This window comes from Desmodus rotundus, chromosome 5 (assembly GCF_022682495.2).
Source record: "Desmodus rotundus isolate HL8 chromosome 5, HLdesRot8A.1, whole genome shotgun sequence".
Classification (NCBI taxonomy): Eukaryota; Metazoa; Chordata; class Mammalia; order Chiroptera; family Phyllostomidae; genus Desmodus; species Desmodus rotundus.
The window spans coordinates 152,617,665-152,643,223 of NC_071391.1; the positions used below are offsets into that span (position 1 = coordinate 152,617,665).

A 25,559-nucleotide genomic window follows, 5' to 3' on the forward strand; every position below is an offset into this window, starting at 1 on the left:
CAGAGGCCCCAAGAGGTTAACTCGCTTGCCTAAGATCACACAGCTAGTGAACATCAGAAGAAGGGTTTGAAACGAAAGCCAAACGTCTTCCCTTATCCCATGCTGTCTGCACTTCCTGTACTGTGAGTGTTTGTCAGTATGTCTTTCCCCCAAACTAGTCTAAATGCAGGGGCTTTTCTCGATTCATTCATGCACTGTCTAACGCACGCCTGACAGAAATTCTATCAGCGCACATTAAATGGAAGGCGGAAAACTTCTAAGTAAACCTAAACTAGAGTCCCCAGATAAATTAAGATGCTGAGTTAAATTTACATTGAAATAATTAACAAATAATTTTTATTTTTTAAAATTGAGAGAGGAAGAGAGAGAGAAGGGGAGAGAGAACGAGAGAAACATCGATTCGTTATTCCTGTTATTTATGCATTCATGTGTTGATTCTTGTATGTGCCCTGACTGGGGATCAAACCTGCAATCTTGGTGTGGTGGGATGCTCTAGCCAACTGAGCTACCCCACCAGGGCACAAATAATTTTTGTAGTATAAGTATGACACAGACACTATTTGAGACACATCTACACTAAAAATACTAAAAATTATTTGTTATCTAAAATTCATATTTAACAGAGCATCCTATTTTTAAGATTTTATTTTTTTAAATTTGTTTTTAGAGGGAAAAGGAGCAAGAAAGAGAGGGAGAGAAACATCAATGTGTGGTTGCCTCCTGCGTGCCCCTGCACCGGGGAACCTGGCCCACAACCCAGGCATGCGTCAACGCCCCGACCAGGAACCAAACCAACCCCCACGGGAACCAAACTAGCGACCCCCTGCCTTGCAAGCCGGCACTCAGTTCACCTAGCCACACCTGCCAGGGAGCATCTTGTATTTTTATTTGCTAAATGTGACAATCCTGAGATGGGCCTCGCAGGGGACAACTTCCCCAGGGGTTCTGTTGGTACAAGAAAGGCTGCTATTGCCCCTCGTCCACACTCAAGGCTGACTGGATCCTGAACCGCGCTGGGGAGCTGGGATTGAGAACACGGTAACCTACCTGCTTTTCTTGGGCCTAAACCTGTTCACGGGAAAGTTTTAGGGTCAGAGAAGTAGCCACTGATGAGCTTAAAGCGCCATCTGGAGGCCTTTATGGGTAGTACAGTCAGGGCCTGAGGTCAGGGGCCATCTCAGCCACCCAAGACTTCTAGTAGCAAAGCGAGGCCAAATAAGGAAGAGACAGGGTAGAAGAGGCCAGTCTGGAGACAGGCAGGGGCGTGCACACCTTCCTGGAATTTTCAGTTTACAGCTGCTGCTCTGGCCGCCCGGGAACTGAAGGCACTGGCTCTCCGAAGGAGGGCATTGCTTAGGGCTTCCCTTTCCCAAGATCCTCTACCTTTCCAGCTGTTCCCAGGCCTTGCAGTTGCCTACACCATTTTACATTCCCACCAGCAGTGCAGGAGGGTTCCAATTTTCCACGTCCTTCCTAGCACGTGTTCTTATCTGTCTTTTTGATTATTACCATCCTGTGGTTGTGAAGTGAAATCTCATTGTGGTTTTGATTTGCATCTTCCTAATGACTGATGATGTTGAACTTCTTTCACCGGCTTATTGGCCATTTGTAAATCTTCTTTGGAGAAATGCCTATTCAGATGTTTTGCCCATTTTAAATTGAGTTATTTATCTTTTTAATATTGAGTCATAAGAGTTGTTTATATATTCCAGATACAAATTCCTTATCTGATCTATGATTTGCAAATATTTTCTCCCATTTTGTGGGTTGTCTTTCTCGATAGTGTCCTTTGAAGCACAAAATGTTTTAAATTCTGATGAAGCCAAATTGATCTAGTTTTTCTTCTGTTGCTCATGTTTTTCCCATCATATCTATGAATTCATTGCCAAATCCAAGGTCATAAAGATTTACCTCTGTTTTTTTCGAAGAGTTTTAAAGTTTTAGCTCTCACATGTAAGTCTCTGATCTGTTTTGAGTTAATTTTTATATGTGTGTGAGGTAAAGTTCCAATTTTATTCTTTTGCATGTAGATGTCTAGATGTTCAAACACCATTTGTTGAAAACTATTTTTACCCATTAGGTCATCTTGGCATCTTGGTCAAAAATGAGTTGACCACAGACACATTTTTAAAAAATGACTTTCAGTTCTATTTGGTTGCTCCGTATGTCCATCCTCACGCCAGTACCACACAGTGCTGTTTTGATTACTGTTGCTTTTTAAAATCAGGAAGTATGATCCCTCCAACTGTATTTGCCTGTCTCTCTGTCCAATCTGAAGGGCAGCGATTTGCCCTTTGTCCTCCCCTCTCTCACGGATCCAAGAGTCACTGGTGATTTTTCAGCCTGTTCAGTTCTTTGCTTGTTGTTAGGATGGAGCCGAGACTTCCAAACTCCTTACGTGCAGTATGGGAAAGTGCCGTAAGCATTTTATGGTATACCTGTTACACTCAAAGTAAAGCATTTGAATTGAGAAAAAAAGATACATCTGTAGTATTTTACTGGACAAACACTGTGGTTCTTTACAGATGGATATTTTGTTACTCTTTCAAACAGACTTTTTGAATTTTGCTTATAACCATAACATCCACTCTCCTTCCCCAGCTGAGTGTCCAGAGGTTTTCTTCTTTCCGCTTCCTGGGTTTTAAAAAGCCCCTTCCTCTACTGACCTTGACCCAATTACTGGAAAGGGTCTTCATTTACACCCATGGGAATAAGAAAGCCTGTCCTTTTGATTGTTAAGGATTGAGACTTGACAGTCATCAAGTTGCCACTTGGTGAGGCTTTCTTCCGACCTGCATGCAGACTCTCAGTAAATGGCAAAACTTACCGTATTTTTCAGACTATGAGATGCAACCCCCAAATTTGGGAGGAAATGGGGGTGCGTCTTATAGTCCGAATGTAGCTTACCTGGCTCTCGGGAGTGGGGATGGGGAGACGGCAGTGGAGCGGGGCTTTTTTCTCTCCCCTATTTTCCTCTTATAAAACCTAGGTGAGTCTTATGGTCCAGTGCGTCTTATAGTCTGAAAAATACGATAACTTTAAATTCTGCACCTGTGGCCTTTTTGTTCTGGGCAACATTTTAACATAGTTGCAGCAGAAGTGGCACAACATGGGGCCCGACGACAGTGGCAATGCGTGGGCAGACGAGGCACGAAAGCACATGTGGTGAGACCTACTGATGTCCCACTCTCCAGGCATCTTCTGTGGCTCCCTCCTGCCACCCGGGATGCTGTTGTTCGGTGCCACCCTTGGGTGGTTTTAGTTCAAAAAGCTTTGCCACGTAAGGTAGGCATTGACATTTTGATTGGACAATTTTTATTGTGTGTGTGTTGTGGGGAGGCTCTCCTCTGCATCATAGGGTGTTTTAGCAACATCCCTGGCCTCTGCCCACCAGGTTCTGTAGCACCCGCCGACCTGGTTTTGACAACCAAAAGTTGTGTCCAGACCTGCTCCAATATCTGGAAACGTGGCATCTTTGGAATTGATCAAAAGGGAGCAACTGACCGCAAGGGAAGCCTAGACTGCAGAACTTCAGAGGCTAGTTCAGACCCAAGAATCTAATAAAGCAAGAGGCACTGAGTAGATGTTGACATTTAAATATGCATAACTGTAAGTGACTGTGTTTCATCAGGAGGCGATATTTGATTTATAGAAGAATTTGTTTTCCCCCAAAGGGGCTCAGAGAGCTGTAATTCACAGAACATGTCGTTCGTCTGTAGAAACAAAAATAGTGTTCAGGAAGCCCAGGGTCTCCAAAATGATTGTTTACTGTTAATAGTAAATATGGGAAGAATTTGCATTTCGAGGAAAATAGTTGACACATTTGTGTGATTCAAGCCGGAAAGCCAGCACGACAGCTTGAGTATATTTGTGTAAAGCTGAAAACATTTAATGAAGAGATTGGTGTTACAGAGTGGAAATAAAAAGTGTGTGTGTAAAGACGCCTAATTTTGACCCATGTGTAAAGAGCATTTTAGATAAAACCTTAAGAGCCTGTGCTTATGTGAGTATCTCTTAACCTTGTGGCATTCTAAGATACTGGTATCTTCTCGATCTCTCATTCAAAAATGAAATATTTCACAGCTGATACTGAATTTGAAAAAGTTTCTAACTGGGGGAGTCATTTAGCACATAGCCACAAAATTTAGTACAATGCATAGTATTATATATATATATATATTTAGTTGCTCAAGGAAATTGCATATTATAATAAGAGAACCGTATGGCTCACAAAAGGGAATAATGTAAATTTAAAAAGCTATCCCAGACTTTACCCAGGTGATCAAAGTCAACATCAATGGTGACAAATCATGTTGCTATTATGAGTACTGTGGCAGACTCCGTGTTGTGGCTGAAGACGAGACAGATGCACAGCCTACAGCAGGCCTGTGGAGAGAAAGGGACGGGACGGGACTCTCTGAAGCTGAGAGTCCTGCGGCCACTCTCTCGAGGGGAGAGCGCCCTGACTCTTGCCTGGACAGGCTTTTATTGTTTTTCTCAGGTCTTACATCAAAGAAGGATTTATTATCTATTACATAGAATATTGTTGTCTACATTTTAGGTACAATCAAAGAAATGAAAATAACAAATGCAGAAGGAAAAGGTGGCAAGCTGATTAGCTCCATCCTTGGGAAATGCACACAGGCTTTGGAAAGTACCTTGAAGACAGGCAATAAACATGTACTGTTTCAGACCAGGGCGAGGGAGTCTTAGCAAGAGCAAGTCAAAACAGTCTGGATGCATTTTCTGGGCCTGATTCCCACGGGAAAGCCCAGTTTGAGGGTGTGGCTCCTGCCCGCCACTTCGCTCCTGTAGGGTCTCCATACATAGGCTGAGTCACATTTGCCAGATTTAAAACAAACCGGTTCCCTACAAGTACGTACCATAAACGTAATGTGATAAAAAGAACGCTTCTGGGGCCTTCCTCCTAAAAACCCATTGATACCAACCAGCTTAATTTTCTTCATTTATTTTGAGAGAAACTGCAGTCAAATTCCAAGAGAGGAACATTCTACCAAATACCTGACTAATATTGCTCAAAACTCTCATGGTCATCAAAAACAAGGCAAGTCTGAGAACTGTCAAGGCCAAAGGGAGCCCGAGGAGACCCGCTGACTGGATGAGGTGTTCTGGGTGGGGTTCTGGAGCAGAAAAAGGACATTCGGTAAAGCTGAGGGCATCGGAATGCAGTGTGAATTTCAGTTCACAAGATCATATCAATACTGGTTCATCAGTTGCAACGAAGGCACCACGTTGACGTCAGATGTTAATCACAGGGGGAGCTGCGGACTGCAGAGGGTGTGTTGGAACTCTCAGTATTATCTTTTCAATTTTTCTGTAAAGTCAAAATTGTTTCTAAAAAAGTCTATTTAAAACAAAACTATACAAGGACAGAATTAAAATAAAATTTAAGGAAACCTTAAAATGCAAAGGATTTAATTTATTCAAAACACTTTAAAGGAGGCAGAATCCACTTGGCTAGAACTTATATATAAGTCTTGCATCAAGAACCATGCAGTTATTGTGAGTGGACCAGACAGTGGTACAGTAAGACTCTGGGACCTAAGTTTGGAGGGTTGAGCCACGTGAGTGGAGCTAGTCAGCAGCTCCTCCCTGCACCCTGTAGGAGCAGACTCGCCACCAGGATGAGACTCAGAGCCAAAGCCCATGAGGACTAACACCTGGCAGAAAGTACAGAATCGAGAAAATAAAGACTTTAAAGAACCAAAACCACAGTGTTAACATGTTTGTAGTAAGAGAGAATCTGGCTCTGGCTGGGTGGCTCAGTTAGTTAGAGCATTGTCCTTTACACCAAAAGGTTGTGGGTTCGATCCCTGGTCAGGGCACAAACGAGACTCAACCAAATAATGCATCAATAAGTGGACCAACAAATTAATGTTTCTCTTTCTCTCTCTGCCCTCTTTCCTCTCTCCCTAAAAATCAATTTTAAAAATTAAAAAGAGAGAGAGGATCTGCACATATTTGGTATTTTATATACTTGTTAAAGAAATTTTGGCTTATTAGACTGCCTCATGACTAATTTTAAATGTGTAACTTAAGACTTACGACTTTAAGTTGGAATCTTACTAAGTTTATGCTCAGCAGTGAGACATCCAACAAACGCCTAAGCTCACTGTATTTATAAGCTTAATTTATTAGATTGGTAAAAATTATTTCGTATTCAGGAAAGATACTAAAAAAGGAAAAAGAATTTTAAATATTGTTTAAAAGGTAAGGTGTTTAAGTTTATAAGTGGGGGCAAAGTCCCCTTAAAAAGAAACGACAAAACTTGGCAGTCATTTTAATGGAATAGTAAGGTCTATAAGCTAAACTGAAAAGCTCGGCAACGTGCTCCCAGGCCTTCACTGCTCCGCTGCAGGCACAGCCCCGAGACCTCATGAAGCCTCCGAGAGCTGTGCGGAGACTCAGGGCTGGTCACAGGAAACCCTTGTCCCCACCCACTCCAGAGGACCCACTTTCCCCACCTCCCACCTCCCACCGCCCCTCATCTTTCAGTGATGGAAAATTTTAACTCCTGGGCAGGCATGTTAACAGTCTAATGAATATATAGGTGCCCATAAGGTGACCATGAAATTTATTATCCAAACCAGGACATAGTCGAAAGTGAAAGGTGGCCCTATTAATAATTGTTCTAGGGCAATAGACTTAAACCAGAAGTGTCCTGGGCAAACCAGAAGCTTCCTCTAGGTCTAAATGTGTGGTTTGTAAATACATAAGGGGAAGAAAGCAAAAAACCCAACTTCCATCCTAAGACTGTATCAAGTGTCAACAAAATGTTAGATCTTTTAATGTTTTACTGGAAAAGTACTAAGAGTTCTTCAAATGTGTTATTAGCAACACTGTCAAACAGCCTTTTATTAACCTAGGACTATAAGTCTGCCCTCCCTGTGTAGCATGATGTTCTTCTTCCTACCTGGGTGTCTCCAGACTCTGCCTCCTTCCCCAGCTACAAGGCACTTCTTAGTGTTGGGTTGGACCTGTATGTGAAAACCAACCTGTAATTCTGGGTGAAGAAGTGAAGGGTGATGGTTGCCTAGCAGCTGGTGGGTTCGGGTTTCCCAACATGCAGATTCTCAGACTTGATCAAGCCTTATTCTACTGTCTGTGATCTTTCTTTCTCTACTACTACGTACATACAAAGGCATTAAGTGTGTTCCAGGGTACCTTTTTTCTTTATAATCCACCTGCGACTGTGCTACGTGGCCTGCCAAATGTGTGCTCACGGCATTTTTCATCCGAACACAATGGGTTTTTGGCAGTTAATCAAATTCTAGCGTGCCTCCACGTTACGGGGAAACAGTAACACAGATGCTTTGGCTCAGTACCATCCCAGGGACTCGGCATCCTGCAGACCAGGTACCAGTGCTTCCATCTGGCTCAGGAACCCCAGCAGGGCCTGTGCACACAGCTCATTTAGTTACAACCCAGTGCTTCGCCCTAACAGCAGGGCTCCGGGTATTTCTTTGGCCTCAGCCTGCCTTACTTGCAGGAGGCTCACAGCTTTGCTGAGAGCTGGGAAAGTTTCCCCGCCCCAACCATTTCCCCACACCGCCTAAAACCCCCTCACTAGGGTTTTGTCTTCTGGAGCAAGTGAGTCTACAGCACTGGAAGCAACAATTTCACTCAGTCCTTAGTATAAAATTGTTCGAGCAGCTCATTCTTCTCAACTTCTGGCTGAGACTGGGAGAGGGCAGAGTCTTGATGCAGGTGGGTGGGGTTTGCAGGTACCGTGGGCCAATCCAATGGTGAGGTTCTGGGGAAGTCCGAGAACAGCCTGAAGATTGACACACTGACCTTGGGACCGTCTTTTGTCATGTGATTTTTGCAAGGCCATAGTCCCAGTACCTAAGGGTCCCACTGTGGTTAGAGAGTTTCCAAAATGGAAGCTGTGAGAACAGGTGACATTCTCTCCCCTAACTGTCCGTTTCAGATAACTCAGCAGCCTTGTTCTGGGAAACGTGGTACCACAAACCTTGGCATTGTTCCCACCAGGTGACAGAACTGACTGCAAGCTTTTGGGCCACCAAGGCTCCCATCTCTCAACTTTTTCTTTTTTTCTTTAAACCTGCAGACCCTGCTCAGGCCTCCCAGGAAGCTGCCAACATGGGCGTGAAAAACTGAAGCTGAGTCTTCTTAGCAACTTCAGCATCACCCCAGCTACTGCAGAAGAGGTCTCCGCCAAACCCCCTCCTCTTTGAAGAAACACAACCGAGACCGAGTGAGAAGTAGCTACAGTTTAATACAAACCTGCACCAGAACACGATGTGTCGGGCTGTTTTGTTTTTTGCCTCAAATGGGGGGCCAAAGCACAGGACCGTGTGTTGTCTTGGGGTTCACACAATCTTAGCACCATGACTTTTACAGAGGAGTGAAGAAGTCACTTGGGTGCTGGGGGCTGGAGGCTCCGTCCCGACCCCAGGCTGTGCCTGCCGCCTGGGCAGCTGGAGGGGCTGGGTTTCTGCATGGTTCTGTGGTTTCTGGGTCGGTATTGGAAAAGCCCTCGTCATGGCATTGGCTGGACAGAGACCTACTGTGGACTCCTAGCACTACACACACACGCACACACAGTAGCACAATTTTCTGTAACTTAACCCCACAAACCTAGAGAGCAGCTAAGGCAAGAACGACAGTATTTATTCAGCAAGTACAAGACCAGTTTGAGAGCTGCATTCAGTGCAACCAGAGACCCTTTCATTCCAAGCAGGGAGGAGCCAGCGGAGCTGGTGGCAGAGCTGCCTGGGGCTCTGCACAGGGGCAAGGAGCGGGTGGTGGGGGCTGACCGTTTATTTGGTTCCTCAAACCTCCCTCTGATTTTCATCTAGAAGCTCCTGGGCAAGGGCGGGGTCTATGTAAGGATCAGGGTGGATGAAGTGGAAGGCTATGGTGGACCACTCCCAGGCATGGTCTCCCAGAGCCCAGGCTGTGCATCACTCAGGCGGAGGCACTCGGAGGAGGTAAAGCTTTCCTAGCCCAAGCAGGGATGCTCTGCCGGTGGGCTACCACCACTGCTCGGCTCTTTGGCATCTGCCCAAGGCCCATGACCCAGCAAGGGCTGAAAGAGAGAAAGATGACGTGTGCTGTACCAAGGGGTCAGCGTCATGGTTTCCCAGGCCCAGACCCCAAAGTCTGTCCCCATGGCTGCCACCCTCCATGAGTGCCTCTGCTGCCTCTGCTCCCTGGGTTACAGTCTCTGTCATCTCAGCCCCGAAGTGAGGAAGATGAGCGTGAAGCAACAAGTGAGGGTGTGGAGGCAGCTCAACCCACAGGGCAAACCCCCAGCATGGAACTAGTTCTGGCTCACACAGTGACGATGCATTAGTTTGTTTACGACAAAATTCTACCTATCTGTGCAAAACAAAGCAAAATGCCTACCAGGGCAGGAAGTCTTCTAACTGGTTACACTCTTGGTAGGACCTACAAAGGACATCATCCCACTCTTCCTTTCCACAGCTGGGGCAGACAGCCAAGCTCCCAAGGGTAGTCACAGACACTTCTGGGGTCAGAAGGCCTAACCTTCCTGGGCCTCATCTTTGAAATGGGGAGAATGATACATGCCGTGCTGTGAGAAGCAATGGAGAGCTCCTATATGGAAGTGCTTTGAAAACGTGAAAAGCACAATAAAAATGTACAGGGCACGACCATTAGCCCAAGAGCCCATGAGCCACGTGCCACCTGGGGTGCTAAATGGAACGTGCAACGTGAAATCACTTCCCCGAGGCGAGGACAAGGCTTCACAAGGGCGGGCAGCCGGGTCACTTCCCAGTTCACTCAGGGTGGGTGGAGTTCACCCAGCCCCTAGTGTTTCCATGGAGCTTTGGAGGCAGGGAGGGCCTCACTGGCTGTGGGAGGAGGTGGCAGCCACAGCAGGTGAGGGCAAGGTACTGAGCACCTGAGACTGGAGCCCCTGCGCAGCAGTGTGGGTTTTACAGTCGGGTCCTGCTGGCCTGGTCTCCTTCCTGGGCACAGGCTGGCCCTCTCCCCCTAGCCCTGCTCCCCTTCTCTTAGCAGGCACCAGGCAGCTTGCCAATCACACAGGAGGAGCAGCCAGGCCTCTCTGTCCAGTAGGGGGAGTTTACAGGAAGCTAGGTGATTGGGGGCATTACTGCTGGGAGTGATCAGGGCCAGAGACAGGCAAAGGTCTCCTTGCCCCAAAGGTCCCCAGGGCCAGCATCCTGGGCACCCTGTCAGAATGTAGGGAACTAGACCAGGAGGGGGAGGGGTGGGAATAGGGCCTGGGACAGAGCCTGTGCAGCCTGGAAGACTCCTTCGGGGAGAAGAAGGGCCTGAAAGTCCAGTACCCTCCCCGACCTGTGCTCTAGGCTGTCTGGTTGGTGTCGAGTGCAGCGTCTCCTAAGGTCCACATCTATTCCTGTTTCTATGCTATGCTAGCGACACAAAGCACCGTTATTTCTCACGGGATGCACAAACAAGTTGAACCAAATCACGGCGCAAACCAAACGTGCAAAACAAATCATGTACACGCGCCCGGCACCAGCCTGGCACCCCGCCCAGCTAGCTCTTCTGGGCGCGACTCACGGAGGGCGGGGTGGGAGGAGGAAGAAGCTGGCAAAGGGCGCAGAGTGTCCCAACCACACCCACACCCAGGTGTCCCATCCCCATCCACACAGGGCTGGAGTCGAGTCGGGGAAAACGGGGCATTCTGGGCACGGCTGGGCAGCCAACGCCTGTCTAGCGTGTGAAAGGTGACCCCGGGGCCTACAAGGATGGGGAAGGGAGTCCTTTTAAAGCACATCTGCTAAAGTGCTCCGGACAACTGGCGGGTCAGCCAGGGGCAGGGCACTGCAGCCTGGGCCTTCCTGAAGCCAGCGCGTGGGGGCAGGGGTGAGAGGAGGGGCTGGGCCGGGCTCTATGCGTTGGGCTCTGTGCATAGTGTGGGCTCCCTGGGCCCCACGAGGCAGGGCAGGGAAGGACTGCAGCAGGAGGAACACATCTCAAAGTGCCTGTTAGGGTCGGCTCGAAGCACAGTGAATCGCGTGTCAGACGTGGGGAGGGCTCCCGGGTCCTGTGGCCCCTCAGGTGGTGAGCTGCCCAGCCCAGCCTCTCCCGTCCCTGCAGCTGCGGCTGGAGGGTGTGCGGGCTGGTGGCAGCGGTGCATCCTCACTTGTGGGGGCTGGTTGGTGCCTTTACCAAATGCCGCTCGACCTGCCTCCAGGGGGAGCAAGGATTCGAGCCGAAGCTCGCTTTGGAACATGGTCATCAATCTGAGAACCTGTAGGGAAGGAAGCAGAGGGTGAGCTGGGCAGCTCCCGCCTGGGTCACAGAGGCAGGGCCTCCTCCATGTGTGCGGTCTACTTCAATTCTCATGACAACTTCACCCCATTTTACAGATAAGGAAACAACAGGCTTGGAGAGGTTGAGTAACTTGCCCAATGCTACAGTGTATGAGCAGCAGAGTCTGGATTTGAACCCAGGTCTTCCTGATTTAGATCCTCCATGATTAACTGCCCTATAATGCCATCTTCACTGCTACCAAACTTGGACACCCGGTCTCTTGCCAGGAATTCAGACTATGGATTGGCCTGTTAGCAATTGGGCCTTTGTCTATATGCCTCAGTGAATAAGAGAGAAAGAAGGGAGGTCCCATTGTTTTGGAAAACCAAAGAAGCACACTCCAAAGGTCCCCACATCTTGAAATTCCAAGACTTATTTAGAAGAGGAGGCCTGGTTCCCCAGGGAGCACAGTGGGACAGCCGTCAGCCTGTCCCATCCAGAACAGACAAGGTTTGGGGCAGAGGGAAGGCAGGAGGCTGCCGAATGTTGGCCGAGCCTGAGAGTTCTGCCCAGTCTTTGCTCTGCCCCGAGACCTGGGTTGGGAGCAGAAGCAGCCAATGGCCAGCGGGGCCCTCGGCTCTGGGTGCCATGCCCAGGCAGCCAGGGGAATCCACACCTCCTGAATTGGCAAGGCCGAGTGCCCACGGGCACTCCACACCATGGATCCCTTTCTGACTGCCGGCACTTGTGTCCAGTCGCTGGTGGGAGTGGGAGTGCCCCTCAGGGTTGGGGAGCAGTTATCTTGGTAACGAGAGGAAGAGGAGTGTTGAAGAGGACCCCTCACCACAGGCTATTGGGTCCTCAAACAGGAACCATGGGGAGCTGCCCTGAGCACACAGCTGGCCACACAGGGGGCTCAGCCGGGAGCCCTGGGGTTAGTCCTCTGTCTCTCAGGTAAGGAGGGTTTGTATGCAGGTCCCATGCCACACCACCCACCGCGCCCCGCCCCCAGGGAACCGCCAAGCCCCCTGCTGGATTTCGGATTTCATTCCTGCTGTGTTGCTGGTTCGCCCAGGACAGCACTGGCAGAGCAGACGGATGCTGGGGCTGCATCTGGGCCAGTCCTGAAGGCCATTCAGGGAGGTCAGGCCCCGCCCCTTCCTAGTGCTGTCTGTTTCCGTCAAAGTGCCTGCAGCACTTTCTCCATTGCAGCTTGTTCTCCACTGAAGGTTACCATTTATGTGGCAGTGACCCCTGCCCCTCACCCCCCCTTAATTACTGCAGAATGCCTGGGATTCGAGTTGTTGACAGGAACTTTCCTGGGCAGTCACATCCCATGTATTACACACTGTATTACACATAATACACGTCCTAGCAAAAAGGGTGAGGGAGGAAAGGGAATAAGGGAAGTACCAGGTCTTTCAGAGAGGCTGGTGAGGGGCTGGGATAAGGAGAGGGGGGATGGGGGTACAGTCCCATGAGGCACAGAGAGGGTTACCCTTCCTGATCTCAGATCTTCTCTGGGCTGCCATCTGTGTGCATGGCCCTCCAGATGCTTCAAGGGACCAAAACAGAAATCATGCGGAGATTCTCCTGCAGCCCATGGCCTGTTACAGTGGTGCGCAGGACCGGGGAGCCCTCCTGCACCGCAATATTTGTGTGTATTTAATAGTGGGCCTCGTACTCATCACTGGCCACGCGACAGGGGAGGAAGGAAGAAGACAAGAGGAAAAGCAGCACAAATCCCACTGCCTGGCTGGGCCTCCCGCCCTCCGGCCCTCCTGCCACCAGCAGCCCAAGTGGCCCTGGCTCTTACCAGAGAGGCTGAAGCTGGATTCATGAAGGTCCCTCATGCCCCCGTGTCGGGTAACGGGCCGGGTAGGAGTATCTGCGAGAGGCGTTCCCATCTCTTTCTTCCCAGGATGCACAACCACAGCGACATCACCCAGGTAGGGAGTGCGGTCCACTCCCTTAACCTTTAAGGTCTGGGGAAGGGTGGAGGAGGAAAGGGGAAAAGACACCATCAGAGCCCAGCTGCCACCCTCACCACCAGAGCCACACCCGGGGCTGGCAGGACTCCAGGGGCTGCCATGCAGCGCAGGACCCAAGTTACTGTGACAGAGGCTTCCTATACCGTGAGCACAAGGGGCAGAGAGTTCTTTTCCTCTACCTCCTAAGTAGCGCCTGTGCGTGTGTGCCCGAGTGCGTGCGTGCCCAGAGGAGATGCCCCCTGGGCCCCCGCAACACTGGTGGAGCCCTTTCCGGGCTTCAGGCAGACTTCTGAGGTATTCAGCCTTCCAGAGCAGCCCTCCTGTGCAGCCACGTCGTCCCCCTCACTGGCCTGGCTACAAGAGGTCCTGCCTTTCACTGTGATCCCATGGCTTTGCGGGGACAGAGGCTGCCTACAGCTGACCTATAGATGGGAGTCCCCCAGGAGCAACACCGGCTCACTGTGTGCTCACGCAGGCCGTGGAGCTAAGCGCCCACATTCTGTGAACAGGCTGCCCAGGCCCCAGAATGCCATGGTTGGTTGGAGCTCTTTTGGCCTTTGCCAGGCTGCACTTGGGCTTCCACTTGAGAGGCCCGGGTCCCAGGGAGGGGCAGGAGCAGAGGCCCCAGGAGAATCCTACTGACTGCCGGCAGAGCTGACCTTTTGGTGTTAATGTGACCTGTTTACTTTTACACTTTAGATGACTGCTGTTCAAATATCAGTTTGACGTGCCCTTACTTTGTCAAGAGTGGAGGGACCCCAGCAATGGCAGCATCTCAGGGCCCCTGAGCCTGTGACTCAGGACCTCAGCGGTCACAGACACACTCCTGTTTCCTTCTTGTGCCTTCAGGAACTCGGGACTCCTGCCCTGCTTGCCCGGTCACTACTCAGACGGACAGCAGAAGCTGGCGTTACCTGTCACCAGCATTCCCCTCACCCCGAAGGAGGGCTGGGCTGGTGGGTGGAGTCAAGCTGGGGTTCTTGTGAATGAACCTGTGGCAGGGGTTCCACTGAGGACCAGGATCAGGGTGAAAGGAAGTCGGGGTGAGGGGGCCGAGAGAGAGAATGACTGCCAACCTGCCCGCCACCCCACTTCATGGAAACGTCCCTCCTCTGGTCCTGGGGTCACCCCAGGGCTGGGGCTCATGGGCCAGCAGGAGCAAGGGTGTTCAGAAAAAGGGTAGGGTAGAGTTGGGAGGAGCTACTCCTGATAGCCTCTGGGTGGCTGGCTCCAGGAGGGAACCGGAGTGGCACAAATTAGGAAGCCGGAGGGACTCAGAAAAGGAGCTTGGCTTCTGCAAGAAGGATTAGAGAACTAAGATAATAAGAAAATTTCGGTGAAGAGAGGTCACGTGACCACTCGCTGGCAAGTATGCCAAACCAGAGACAGCTCTTACGCAGTCCATTCCTTAGATATTATGCCGCAGATTTCTAGGGCTCAGTGACATGGCAGCTGATTCTATTTTCAGCCACGGTCCTTTATATCTCTGGTGCCCTGCTGGGAGCCGGAGCCGGTCATGAGTGGAGAGAACGGGACCCAAGAATGGGAAGCTGATGCTGATCTGTGAGTGATCGCGGTGTGGGGAGCGGGTCGGGGTTGAGAGATCATCTGGAAGCGGCCCAGAAACCGTGGCCCCTGGGCTGCTACTTAGGGCCTCTGGTGAAAACATACACTATTTCCTGGGTCTCCCTTCCTGGACAGAAGAGCAGTGGCTGACAAGGCCAGACTGTGGCGTTTCCCCAATTCCCCCAGAAACCATCACTGCCACTACCTCCAGAAGACAGGTTAAACACCTGTTGCATATAGAGGACCGGGATGTCCAGGGCAAAAGGGACAAATAAACACGACACAGGAGACGCTGGGTGAGAACATTTTAAAAAGTGTCTCTAAAGGATTGATATCTCTTAGGCATGCCGTGCCTGCAGCAGTGGCACCTGGGCCTGGGCAGGAAAGAGCTGCCACAGCCAGTGAGGCGCGGGACTTCTTGGCCCTCATGTGATGTTCCTAGGGACATTCACCTGTTTAGACGGCATCTGGAAACAGACGGCATCTGAAGCCCCAGTAATATAGCTTTAGGCCAGAGAAAGAGCAAGTCTCACAAAGAGCAGGGTGCTGTCAGCTGCCTCTTTGTGAGACTTGCTCTTTTCTGATGACTGGACTGCAGGCTGCAGCATCCGGAGCTGTCCGTGAGGATCCAGGCCTGATTCTCTAGGGCAGCGCTCAGCGATAACGCTGGACATCAACCCCCAGGCAATGGGGGAAGAGCCAGCCTTCTTCTGGGTGAGGGTGCCTACCCGGAGGATGGCATACAATGGGGGCTTATGGAATCCCAGGACTGGGTGCAAACCTGGAGATGTGAACTACTCCAGACCTGGCCTGACCATTCCGTGTTGGGGGGCTCAGACTCACAAAGCCCACCCAGCCTACTGCAATCAGAAGGGAGCGGGGAGGTTTCAGAGAAAGGGCAACTCCAGGCCATGACAGGGACCCCTTGCCCTGGTGGACGGCAAGAATCTTCCCAGAGACCACATGTGGGACAGTCGTGAACAGCTCACAGTATTAGCTCAGCTCCAGGGGAAGTGGGGACCTTCCCAATATGTTTTACTTTGTCCCAGGTGCTTCTTTCCTACTAGTTCTCGTTCCCAGAGCGTCCACTCTAGGCAACGGGATTTGGTGGGAAAAGAGAGTGAGAACATCTCTGGGACTTAGAGCAATCGTGAGAGATGTCCCCGACAGGGGCTTCCACCTCTGCTCACACATCTTCCTCCCTGCCCCTCACCTTACCTTTTCTCTCTGGACCAGCTTCTTGTAGACAGTGTCTGGGAAGGACCGCAGGGGACAGAATTTGCCGGTGCCCTCGGCACACATGAAGACACCATTCTCATACACGACTCGCCCCCGGCTGATGGTGACCAGCGGCACGCCATGGCAGCGCATGTTCTCGTACAGGTTGAAGTCTCCTCCCTGCACCTGGGTGCTGGCTGAGATGGTCCTGGTGGGGAGGTGGTGGCAAGAGAGAAAGCTCTGAGAAGAGGGAAGATGCTCCGAGGGAAGGAATGATCCCCAAAGGCTGGTGGTTGTGAGCTGAATTTTGTACCCCCAAATTTATATGTTGAAGTCCTAACACCTAGTATCTTAGAATGTAACAGTATTTGGAGTTAGGGCCTTTAATTAAAGCTAACTACAGTAAAAAGAGATCATTTGGGTAGACCCTGGTCCAATCTGACTGGTGTCCTTCTAAGAAGAGCAAATTGAGACACCAGGAGGGCACATGCAGAGGAGACACGTGTGAAAAGGGGAAGACAGCCCCCTACACGTCAGGAAGAGGCGTCGGAGTAAGATCAACCCTGCTGACACCTTGGTCTCAGGCTCCTACCCTGCGAGCTGCGAGAACACAGATTTCTGTTGTTTAAGCCCCACAGGCGGTTTTTAAAGCAGCCCTGGCAAACTAATACACTGAGGAAAGAACTCTGGGAGGTCTTTGCTCTAACAGGCAGGCCTCCAACAGAGACAGGGACCAGCCCCTGGGGTCAGGGTGCACAGTGGGGCTCCTCAGGGGCCCTAGTGGAGGGGACAGTGTGGGGATCCTGGTGGTGCCCAGGGTGAACTTTCTCCGCAATGCAACGTTAGTGTCCCAGCCATTTTTGTCTATCTTATTCGCTGCTAAATGTGCACCTAGAAAAGTACCTGTAACAACAGCACTTACCACACACAGGGGTGGGCAAAGGTGGGCTTACAGCTGTCAGTATGCAAAAGTGTATTCTTGTATTATTATTGATTATTGTATTATTTATTATTATCAACCAACTTCTATCCACCTTTGTATTTGTTGACTGAATGAAATTTAATATTAAAAAATGATTCTCATTTCCTCTGCCCAAATCTCCAAGTAAAAATGATGCTCTAGCTTTGGCTGGTGTGGCTCAGTGGATTGAGTGCCAGCCTGCGAAGCAAAGGGTAACTGGTTCGATTCCCAGTCAGGGCACATGCCGGGGTTGCGGGCCAGGTCCCCAGGCAACCACACATTGATGTTTCTCTCCCTCTCTTTCACCCTCCCTTTCCTTCTCTCTAAAAATAAGTAAATAAAATATTTTTAAAACTAGTAAAATGAGAATAAGAACTCCAGGTTTGAGTGCTTCCCAGGCTCGTGCATCGGGTCAAATGAGGTAATGACGAGAAGCGGCTTTGAAACACTGTCACACGCAGCGCAGAAGGAGCGGTTCACTGTTGTGTGTTAAATTGAATACACCTCAGAGCCATACTTCTCTAGGCTGGCAGCAGTGCAAAGATGATATGCTTTTGGAGTCCTGTGACACAAGTGCCTTAATACCACAAGTCCCCCAGCCCGGGAGCCCAGCAGCAGGTTTTACTTGGTGGCTTCTGGGTCCCACACCACCACGTCGGCATCGGCTCCCGGGATGATGCGGCCCTTGCGTGGATACAGGTTGAGAATCTTGGCGGCATTGGAACTGGTGACGGCCACAAAACGGTTCTCATCCATCTTTCCTCCAACCTGAAATATGGCAGGAGCGTCAACCAGGCCCTGTGTGTGCCTCCCCCGCGTCACCCTTGGCTCTGGACCATGGCCTTTCAGGTGGTCAGAACAATGGTGCTGAGGTGGACACACCGTGGGTGCCCTTTCAGATGAGCCAGCCTGCTTGGCCTGCTTCCAGGCACTTGCTTACTTCTTTCTCCTTCACGCAGCAACCACATGTGTGGGCTCTTGTTCCACAAGGCTGCCTACCTGGTAGAAATCTACCTCCTGAATGTAAAACCAGCTCCACCCATGTGCCCTCTATGGAGGACAGAGCCTCCCTCACCCCCAGAGGGACATATATTCTGTGCTCTGGAAAAGCATCTTATTGCCCACTCACCCACCCCTGACAGCATGGTGAACTCTCTTCAAAGAGGATTCTGGAGCCATCTCCTGGGTCCTCCCTGAGCTGGTGGCGTAGTTGAGGACATCGAACCTCCTTGGGCTCATACTCTGTGCTGCACCTCGTCTATGATGGGTTAAGACCAGCAATGCATATTCTTCACGGCCAGCACAGGTGGGATTCTAATGAAGTCCCAGTCCCTGTCTTTATTGAAAAGTAACTCAACAAAATATATCAAGAGCCTTAAAAATGTCCATATCCCTTGGCCCAGAAATCCACTTCTAGGAATCTGTCCTCAGGAAGTAATCAGAAGAGCTGACACGTGCTCGTGAACAGAGAGATTCTCTGCAGCATCACTTTTAGGGGCGAAAATTCGACAGAGCTGAAAGCTCTAAACCTTAGGAGAGGGTTAACTGGAGTACGGTACTTCCACTGGAGAAAATATTGTTTAACCGTAAAAAAGATGTTTTTAAAGAATTTTCACTGATAGAGGAAGACACTCAAAATATGTTGTATGGAAAAAAGGGATTAACCCAGCTATTAAAATACAGTACGTCATAGAACTAGAAAGAAACAAATTAAAATATTAAGTTTAATTTCTGGGTATGGAATTATGGGAAAATTTTATACTAGGCCTTATTATCTTTCTGATCAGGAAAAGAAATCTTCTCAGTTCTGTTTTTGAGCGAAACAGCTGTGTGGACCCCCCCCACCCCTTCAGGGCGAGACTCCTGCCTGGGCCGGTGTGGGAGGGGTCTCAGGAACGTACCACGCCTCTCTCCCAGATGACGCTCATGCGGTCCTGCACGCCACTCACTCCATGTGGGATCTTGGTGAAGTCCTCCTTGCCCATAGCTTTCTGCTTGGTGGTGAAAGGCCGGTGGTCTGACGCCACGATGTTCAGAGTATCGCTGGGTAGACAGAAGGGCATAACCAGTGAAGGGAAGAGGCCAGGGTCCCAGAGGGAAGCCACACGTACAGGAAAAAAGTCTGTGCTTAAGAACCAGGCAAAGCTGATTTCAGTCTCGGCTCTGCTACTTAGTAGCTGTACGACCTCTAATGAGTGACTTAAACTGTGAGGACCTCAGTTTCCCCATCTGCAGAGTGGAAATAGGTGCCGAGTGTGGCGCAGACAGACCATCAGTGTTGCAGGAGACATCGAGAGGCTTCGGGATGGTGACTTTTAAGAGTTAGGATAGTGGGTAGAGAAAAACTGAGCTTAAGAGTTTAGCTAGAGTCCAGGGTGGAGGTAGTTTTACTGCCATGAAACCATGTGAAGACTCCCTCTCATCACCGCCCTCAACCCCTGCCAGTCCCTGCTGGCAACAAGCGCGTGCTTGGTAAAACACGCAAGTTCAATGTTCAGTTTGCAAATAACTCTAAGCCATAGCCTTCCTAGGATGTGGGGACTCTAACAGCCCAGAAGCGGAAATGAGGGACAAGACAGAAAAGTCTGCCTTATAAGCCGGCAATGTGTGCAAGTCAGCTGGGTCACTGTCACTGCCATCCGTGACCATGATCCCCAGAAGTTTCCTGAGGCTGGCCTCCATGCCAGGCGGCGGGTGGCCAAGGCATGGCCAGGCCCCTGTGGGGCTCATGAGCTAACTACAGACTTGGGGCAGCGAGGATGGTGAGAGGGGGTGCTTGGTGGCAAGCCCTCTGCCTAAGGAGGGGGGCAGAGAGAGAATGTCTATGTCACCCAGGCCAGGCCAGCTCAGGGGGGCAGGGTGGGGCCTTAATGGAGCACGGGGGTCCTGTGGTACAACTGCTTGGACCACACACTGGGGACCTCGGAGTCTAGTTTTGCTTGTGGGAGGCACCAAAGCCTTGTGCATGTGGGCCTTCTAAGATGCTCGCTTAGGAAGGGGACTCTGGGAACAGAGGACATTATTTCCCTTGGTGAAGAGGCGTATCTTAAGGCTCTCAGATGTCCTGGGTCAGACCGCATGGAGGGCTTTCTCCCCTGGGGCCTGGCCTGGCTCATCGGTCACAGCTCTTGCTAAATGACTGATATTGTTGGCCAAATCCGCAGTGAGATGACTCAGCTCTTCCTGCGGCATGGGCTGGTATCTCCCTGGGCCAAAGATGCTGCTTAGGCCCTCTTGGAGCCTGCGGGAAGGGTTCTTCCATCGGGCAGAGGGTTTTTCCTAGGGTCCTCGAGAGCTCCCCACCTTCCCCAGGCCTGCAGAACTGACCAGAGATGCGTGGGATCTTTAGGGTTTCACTTTGTCCTTGGGAGTCCTCCAGATACCTGGCACAGGGCTCTGATCAGGAGAGGCACCCATCAGTGTCACGGGCTGAGGGTCCCTGACCCCCTGGGCAGCTGGCTCAACTCCCACTCCTTAACCGACAAGTCTTATTGAGCACCCCCCAATCTTTTCAGGGTGCTCCCAGGCAGGTGTGAATGGGGTGGTCGCACATCAGGAGGGCCTCTGAGTTCTCCCTGAATCTGGGCCATATGAAACACCCACCCCCACTCTTTCAAGTTTAAAACATGACCGGCTTTGTTAAGTAAAATGTTACATGTTCCAATGAAAATAATCTGGTCCCCTGAAGAAGTCAGATCTTAAATAGAGGACGAATCCTTGCCTCTAGAGGTATTTTGTACCCTGACCCATCCTAAGACGTCACATTCTAAAGTAGCTCATTATGCCCTGGCTGGGGTGGCTCAGTGGATTTTGGTTCACAGTGGGCTGTGAACCAAAGGGTCGCTGGTTCGATTCGCCGTCAGGGCACACGCCTGGGTTGAGGGCCAAGTCCCTGGTGGGGGGGCGCATGAGAGACAACCACACATTGATGTTTCTCTTCCTCTCTTTCTCTCTCCTTTCCCCTCTGTCTAAAAATAAAAAAATAAGATCTTTAAAAACAAATCAATAAAGTAGCTCATTAAGAAGCAGCTCACATTTTCTCACAGGAGTGTAACTGGCGTCTGGGCTTTCTATCAAGTGTCTTGTATAATATCAACTATCACCAAAAATGTGTCATGAAAACAAAATTACAGCACTCATAAATTCCTATAAATAATTAAAATATTAAAACCGCGCTCCAAGTTCTATAAAATTGCTCACATTTACCACATGCACCGATTAGAAAAGGGACTCGAACTATTCTCATCACAGTTCACGTGAAGCTGCAATTCTGTTTAAGTGGATGGAATGCATTTAAATAACTTAATAAATCTGACAAAACAGGCTGGATACAAAACTTCACCTCCTCACTGACCAGTCCCTTCCCCCGCCTGTCCGCACGTGCGCGCCCGGGGAACTGGGATCTGGGTGGGCTGCAGCTCTCACTCCGTCTTTATTCTTTCGGCACACTTGCCTGCGGCAGGCAGAGATATTTTAAAAGATTCTTTAACCTTAGAACCGAGCCCGAAGTGTTACAGCAGAGCCTTGATACTTGTTTGCTTTCGTGGTGTTGACAATGATGGTTTCTCCCAACAAAAAGCATTTTTAAAAGTGACAGCTGAGCGAGCGTTTATTTCTCTCTTCATCCTCTCTTACTCTCTTAATTTACTGAAATCTGCTTAAGAGATGCTGGTGCTCGGTCCCAGAGCAAAACTACGGGACAGGAGAGGGTCACTGCCACTGTGCCACCTCCAGGGGCTGCTGTCACCCGGCCCCCACGCCCCACAGCAGGATGCTGAGTGGGAGTCGCCTGGCTGTTGGCCCCCAGGACTGAAAACTAAGAACGTGGATAAAATAAGGGCTCCGTTATTTAAGACAGCCACCTTCAGTGGGGCTGGTCACTTCCCTTGATTGCCCCCCCCTGCCCCCCATCAGCCCAAAAGAAGTTTATCAGCACCCGACCCCCGGTCTATAAGAGCAGAAGACGGAGGGAGACTGAGGTGTTGGCAGAATGTAAGTCCTGTAGTCTTTCTTTCCTTCTTCTTTTCACGGCCCAGTGGTGCTTGCCTGCCCTCCCCCCACCAGTCTACCCTGAGGTCAAGTGGGGGACATTTTCAAGAGGTTTACCTGTGGAGCAGAGGTGACAGCAGTGGGCATATGCATGGGAGCTGGACTGGGGGCCTGCCTCTGCGCCCTGGGTAAGGAGATCGGTGGCCTGGGGACAACCTCCCCTCCTCTGTAGGGAGTGGCATGGCTGGGTGAGTTTCCTCTGAGCCCCAGACACCAGGGGGAGGTGGCCAGGCTTAAACTGCTGGGCGGGGTCCTTGTTCACAGGGACACTGCTAGTTCTGGAAGCTGGAAAACGAGGTCAAGCTGGGATCTACCTCCTACATCTGGGGACTGTGTGAGGACGGCACAAGAGAGCCCAGGCTGGGCATGTGCCCTGCACCAAGAGGGCCCCAAAGGGCAGTCACTTTTAGTCTGAGAAGCAACGACAACTAATGTAGGACTACAGATGGGAGCTTGGGTGTAGAGAAGAATCACCCCACCCCATTTAATCCCAGTCTCTCCCCCTGCCCCAGTCCTGGGCTGGAGTTGTGGGGAAGGGGAAGAGACTGACTTCTGAACTGAACTGGAATTTAATAAGCAAAAGGGCAGAGAAGGCAGTGGCCTCTGCCCCAAATGTCCCCAGAGCTGAGAGAGAAGTTGTGAGCAGTGATTGGGACAGAACAAAATCTTTTCACATTTGTGTCTCAGGCTGTTTACCAGGCCATTCCCTGCAGATTGGGATCCAGTGGGGAAGAGCAGCGTCAGAATAAGGGAAGTCGGACAAAAGGAGAACTGGAGAGAGAGTGGGAGGGATGGAGGGAGAAAGGGCAGGAGAAAGAGGGGAAGTGGGAAGAGGACAGGAGCAGCACAGGAGAGGCACACAGGAGAGGCACACACACGGGAGAGAAAACCGCACGGGAAACAGTGCGAGGAGGGAGAGGTCAAGAATCAGAGAAGGAAAGGCCCACGTCTATTCTAGGATAAGTCCGAGGCCACGTCCTGCAGTTTCCCAGCAGTCTTCAGTGTGAGACACCAGTGTCCTCTGAAATGCTGGACAACCGCTGCTCACAGGTTTCCTGGAAGGGCGTGCACCAGAGTTAATGATGGGCTACGGGGCTGTGGGGTCCTGCGTGGATGGCTTACTTGGCCAGCAGGCTCATGAGGTAGGTTGAGGTGTTGGTGTCCAGTCTCAGGGGAGGCACTGTGACGTAGGCGGCTGCGTGGGACCAGTCCTGGTGGTAGTAGTGTAAGCCTGTCAGCGTGGCGTGCGCAGTGGTGGTCTCGGCCAGCACAACCTTCCCTGGAAGGAGGAGAAGGGCCAAGCCGTCACAAGGAAGCCAGTGACCTGAGGGATCTTTGGTCTGGGTGTCTCATTCGACAGGTGACAGAGGTGAAGTCAGAGCAAGGGACTTGCCTAAGCTCACTTGGGTCTTTGAGAGCACAGCTGGGTTCAAGGCCGGGGTGCTCCCTAGCCTGACACTGACTCCAAGTGAGGGGAACGGAAAGGCAAAGCCACTGAGGTGGGGCAGCACCGACAGCACCTCAGGTGGCTGGGCATGGGTGCTGCAGGGTGCAGTGGGCTGTGGATGCCGGGCCAAGGGGCATTCAGGACCATTTCCTGAACAGGCAGGTGCTGTGAGCCCCTTTGGGAGAAATGCTGGGGGACGAGTCCGTAGCAGGGGCTCGAGGGCAGGGAGACGAAGGTGGGATCGCCAGGAGGCAGAGCGGTGGAAAGGCTAGAAGCCCTTGCTCCTGATGTACAGCCTCAGGTTTACGACCATGCCTTTGTCTCCCCCGTTTCCGGGCCCTCACTGGCACTCATGGGAGCCAGGCTGGCACTATGAACAAGTACAAAGCCTTCGGGTGCTTCCTGGTGCTCTGCAGCAGGAGTCCCTTCAGGTGCCGGGCTTGCGCACAGGGGGCTGTAAGGGAAGTTGGGTCTGCACACTGCTATTTCTCTAGGGGTGTCCCAGGCATCCCCTGAAATGTCTATTGGAACTGGTCCAGGATTTCATGTTGGTTACCGAGGCAACCACTAGTAAAATCCAAAAGGCTGAAAAGATACCAATGAATGAGTCAACTGAAAACTTCAAAAATTTTGCCAGGCCCAGAAGAGGTGACAGACACTTCCGAGAAGCTGCTGTGCATACAAATGTGCAGGGGAACCCTGATCCTGAACCCAGGCTAGCGCAGGGCGCTGCTGGGGAGGACGGGTGGAGAAGAGGGAGAGCAGGTGCCGGGGCCAGGCCTCAGAGCTCCAACCCCACCCCATGTGCCCTGTCCATCCCAGCTCAGGGACTCACCTTGCATCTTAGCAGCTGCAATGACGTCGCCGGCCGAGATGCTGGACACATTGACCAGGTAGATGGGACAGTGAGTCTAAACACAGAAACACGGCGGGAAGGAGAGAGCATCACCCCACAAACCTAACAGGCACCCACAGCGCGCAGCCAAATCCACTGGGCCCAGGCACCTCCCCCTGCACCGCCGAGCCCTGCCCTCAGGGTGCCAATCTTACGCTGGGAGTGCAGCCCTGGCTGCCACCACACAAGCCGCAGGAGAAGTGGAGAAGCTCGTGAAGCAAGGAGGGGCAAGCCACTCCCAGCACCAGGGCCCAACAGGGGAATGAATGAGGGGCAAGATGTCGGGAGCTGAACCTCACATTTTCTACCAACCAATGAAAGGGTTTTTTTTAAAAATAACTTAGAACAAGGGACTATCTTAATTTCATAGTCTTGAATGTGGCGGCTCAGAGATGGTTGTATTATATTCTGTATCAAAAACGACAGCGCTGCTGCTGAGGGCTGCTGTGTCGGGGCGGAACACGCCCTGGAGCAAACGAAACACGGAGGGTTCAGGGTTCAGAGTCTACGCCAGGCAGGGCTGGTCTTACACAGAGACGCCCTGGATATTTCGTAGCTTTTCCTCCACTGAGCTGTGTGACCACGGCCCACAGCTCAGCTTCTCTGGACACGCGCTGGAGAGAAAAGGTGAGGAGCTGCCCTTTCGTTGCTCAGAACCGCCCTTGTTTGGGGGTCATTTTCTATCGGGAAGTCGTTGACACAACGACAGTAAAATAGTGTCCTCATCCAGCCCCCAGATGTATCAACTGCTGGTGGGAGACTGTGTTTCCCAAATGTCATTCTGAGGCCTTCCTTGCTTATCACATTCGGACAGAGTTTAGGAGCAGGCCTGACGTTTGACGTCCTTGGCACCAGTTTGTAGTTGAGACCAGCTGGATTTCCAATCTCGCTGTTTCCCCCGGGGATTCCTAACAGCACACCCTCCTGTTTACATCCTTCCAGGGAGCCCGGGTCTTTCCAGGGGAGCGACTCTCCAGCAGGAACCGTCAGCAGGCTTGTTAAAACACAGATGGCTGGGCATCACCCCGAGTTCCGGATTCAGTGGGCTGCATGGGCCCCAGAACTTGTATTTCTATGTTCCTGTCTGTAACAAGCGATGCTTTGCTTCACGTACAGGGACCACACGTACAAGGCCAGTGTCTTGGGAACTCAGATTATCTGAGCAGATCACACCAGTGA

At 51.0% G+C, this 25,559-nt stretch overlaps 1 protein-coding gene across 1 annotated transcript in view; it reads right to left on the reverse strand.

The window, feature by feature from the left end:
- Nucleotides 1-8,846: 8,846 nt before the first annotated feature.
- Nucleotides 8,847-25,559, reverse strand: part of DPYSL5 (dihydropyrimidinase like 5) — a 76,815-nt gene continuing 60,102 nt past the window's right edge. Inside the window, exons 7-13 of the mRNA XM_024552551.4 lie at nt 24,321-24,396; nt 23,161-23,317; nt 18,891-19,032; nt 17,615-17,757; nt 16,029-16,236; nt 13,070-13,238; nt 8,847-11,251 (exon numbers count right to left, since the gene is read on the reverse strand). Of these exons, the coding sequence (XP_024408319.1) occupies nt 11,166-11,251; nt 13,070-13,238; nt 16,029-16,236; nt 17,615-17,757; nt 18,891-19,032; nt 23,161-23,317; nt 24,321-24,396 (981 nt within the window). The 3' untranslated portion in view covers nt 8,847-11,165. The remainder of the gene's footprint in view (nt 11,252-13,069; nt 13,239-16,028; nt 16,237-17,614; nt 17,758-18,890; nt 19,033-23,160; nt 23,318-24,320; nt 24,397-25,559) is intronic.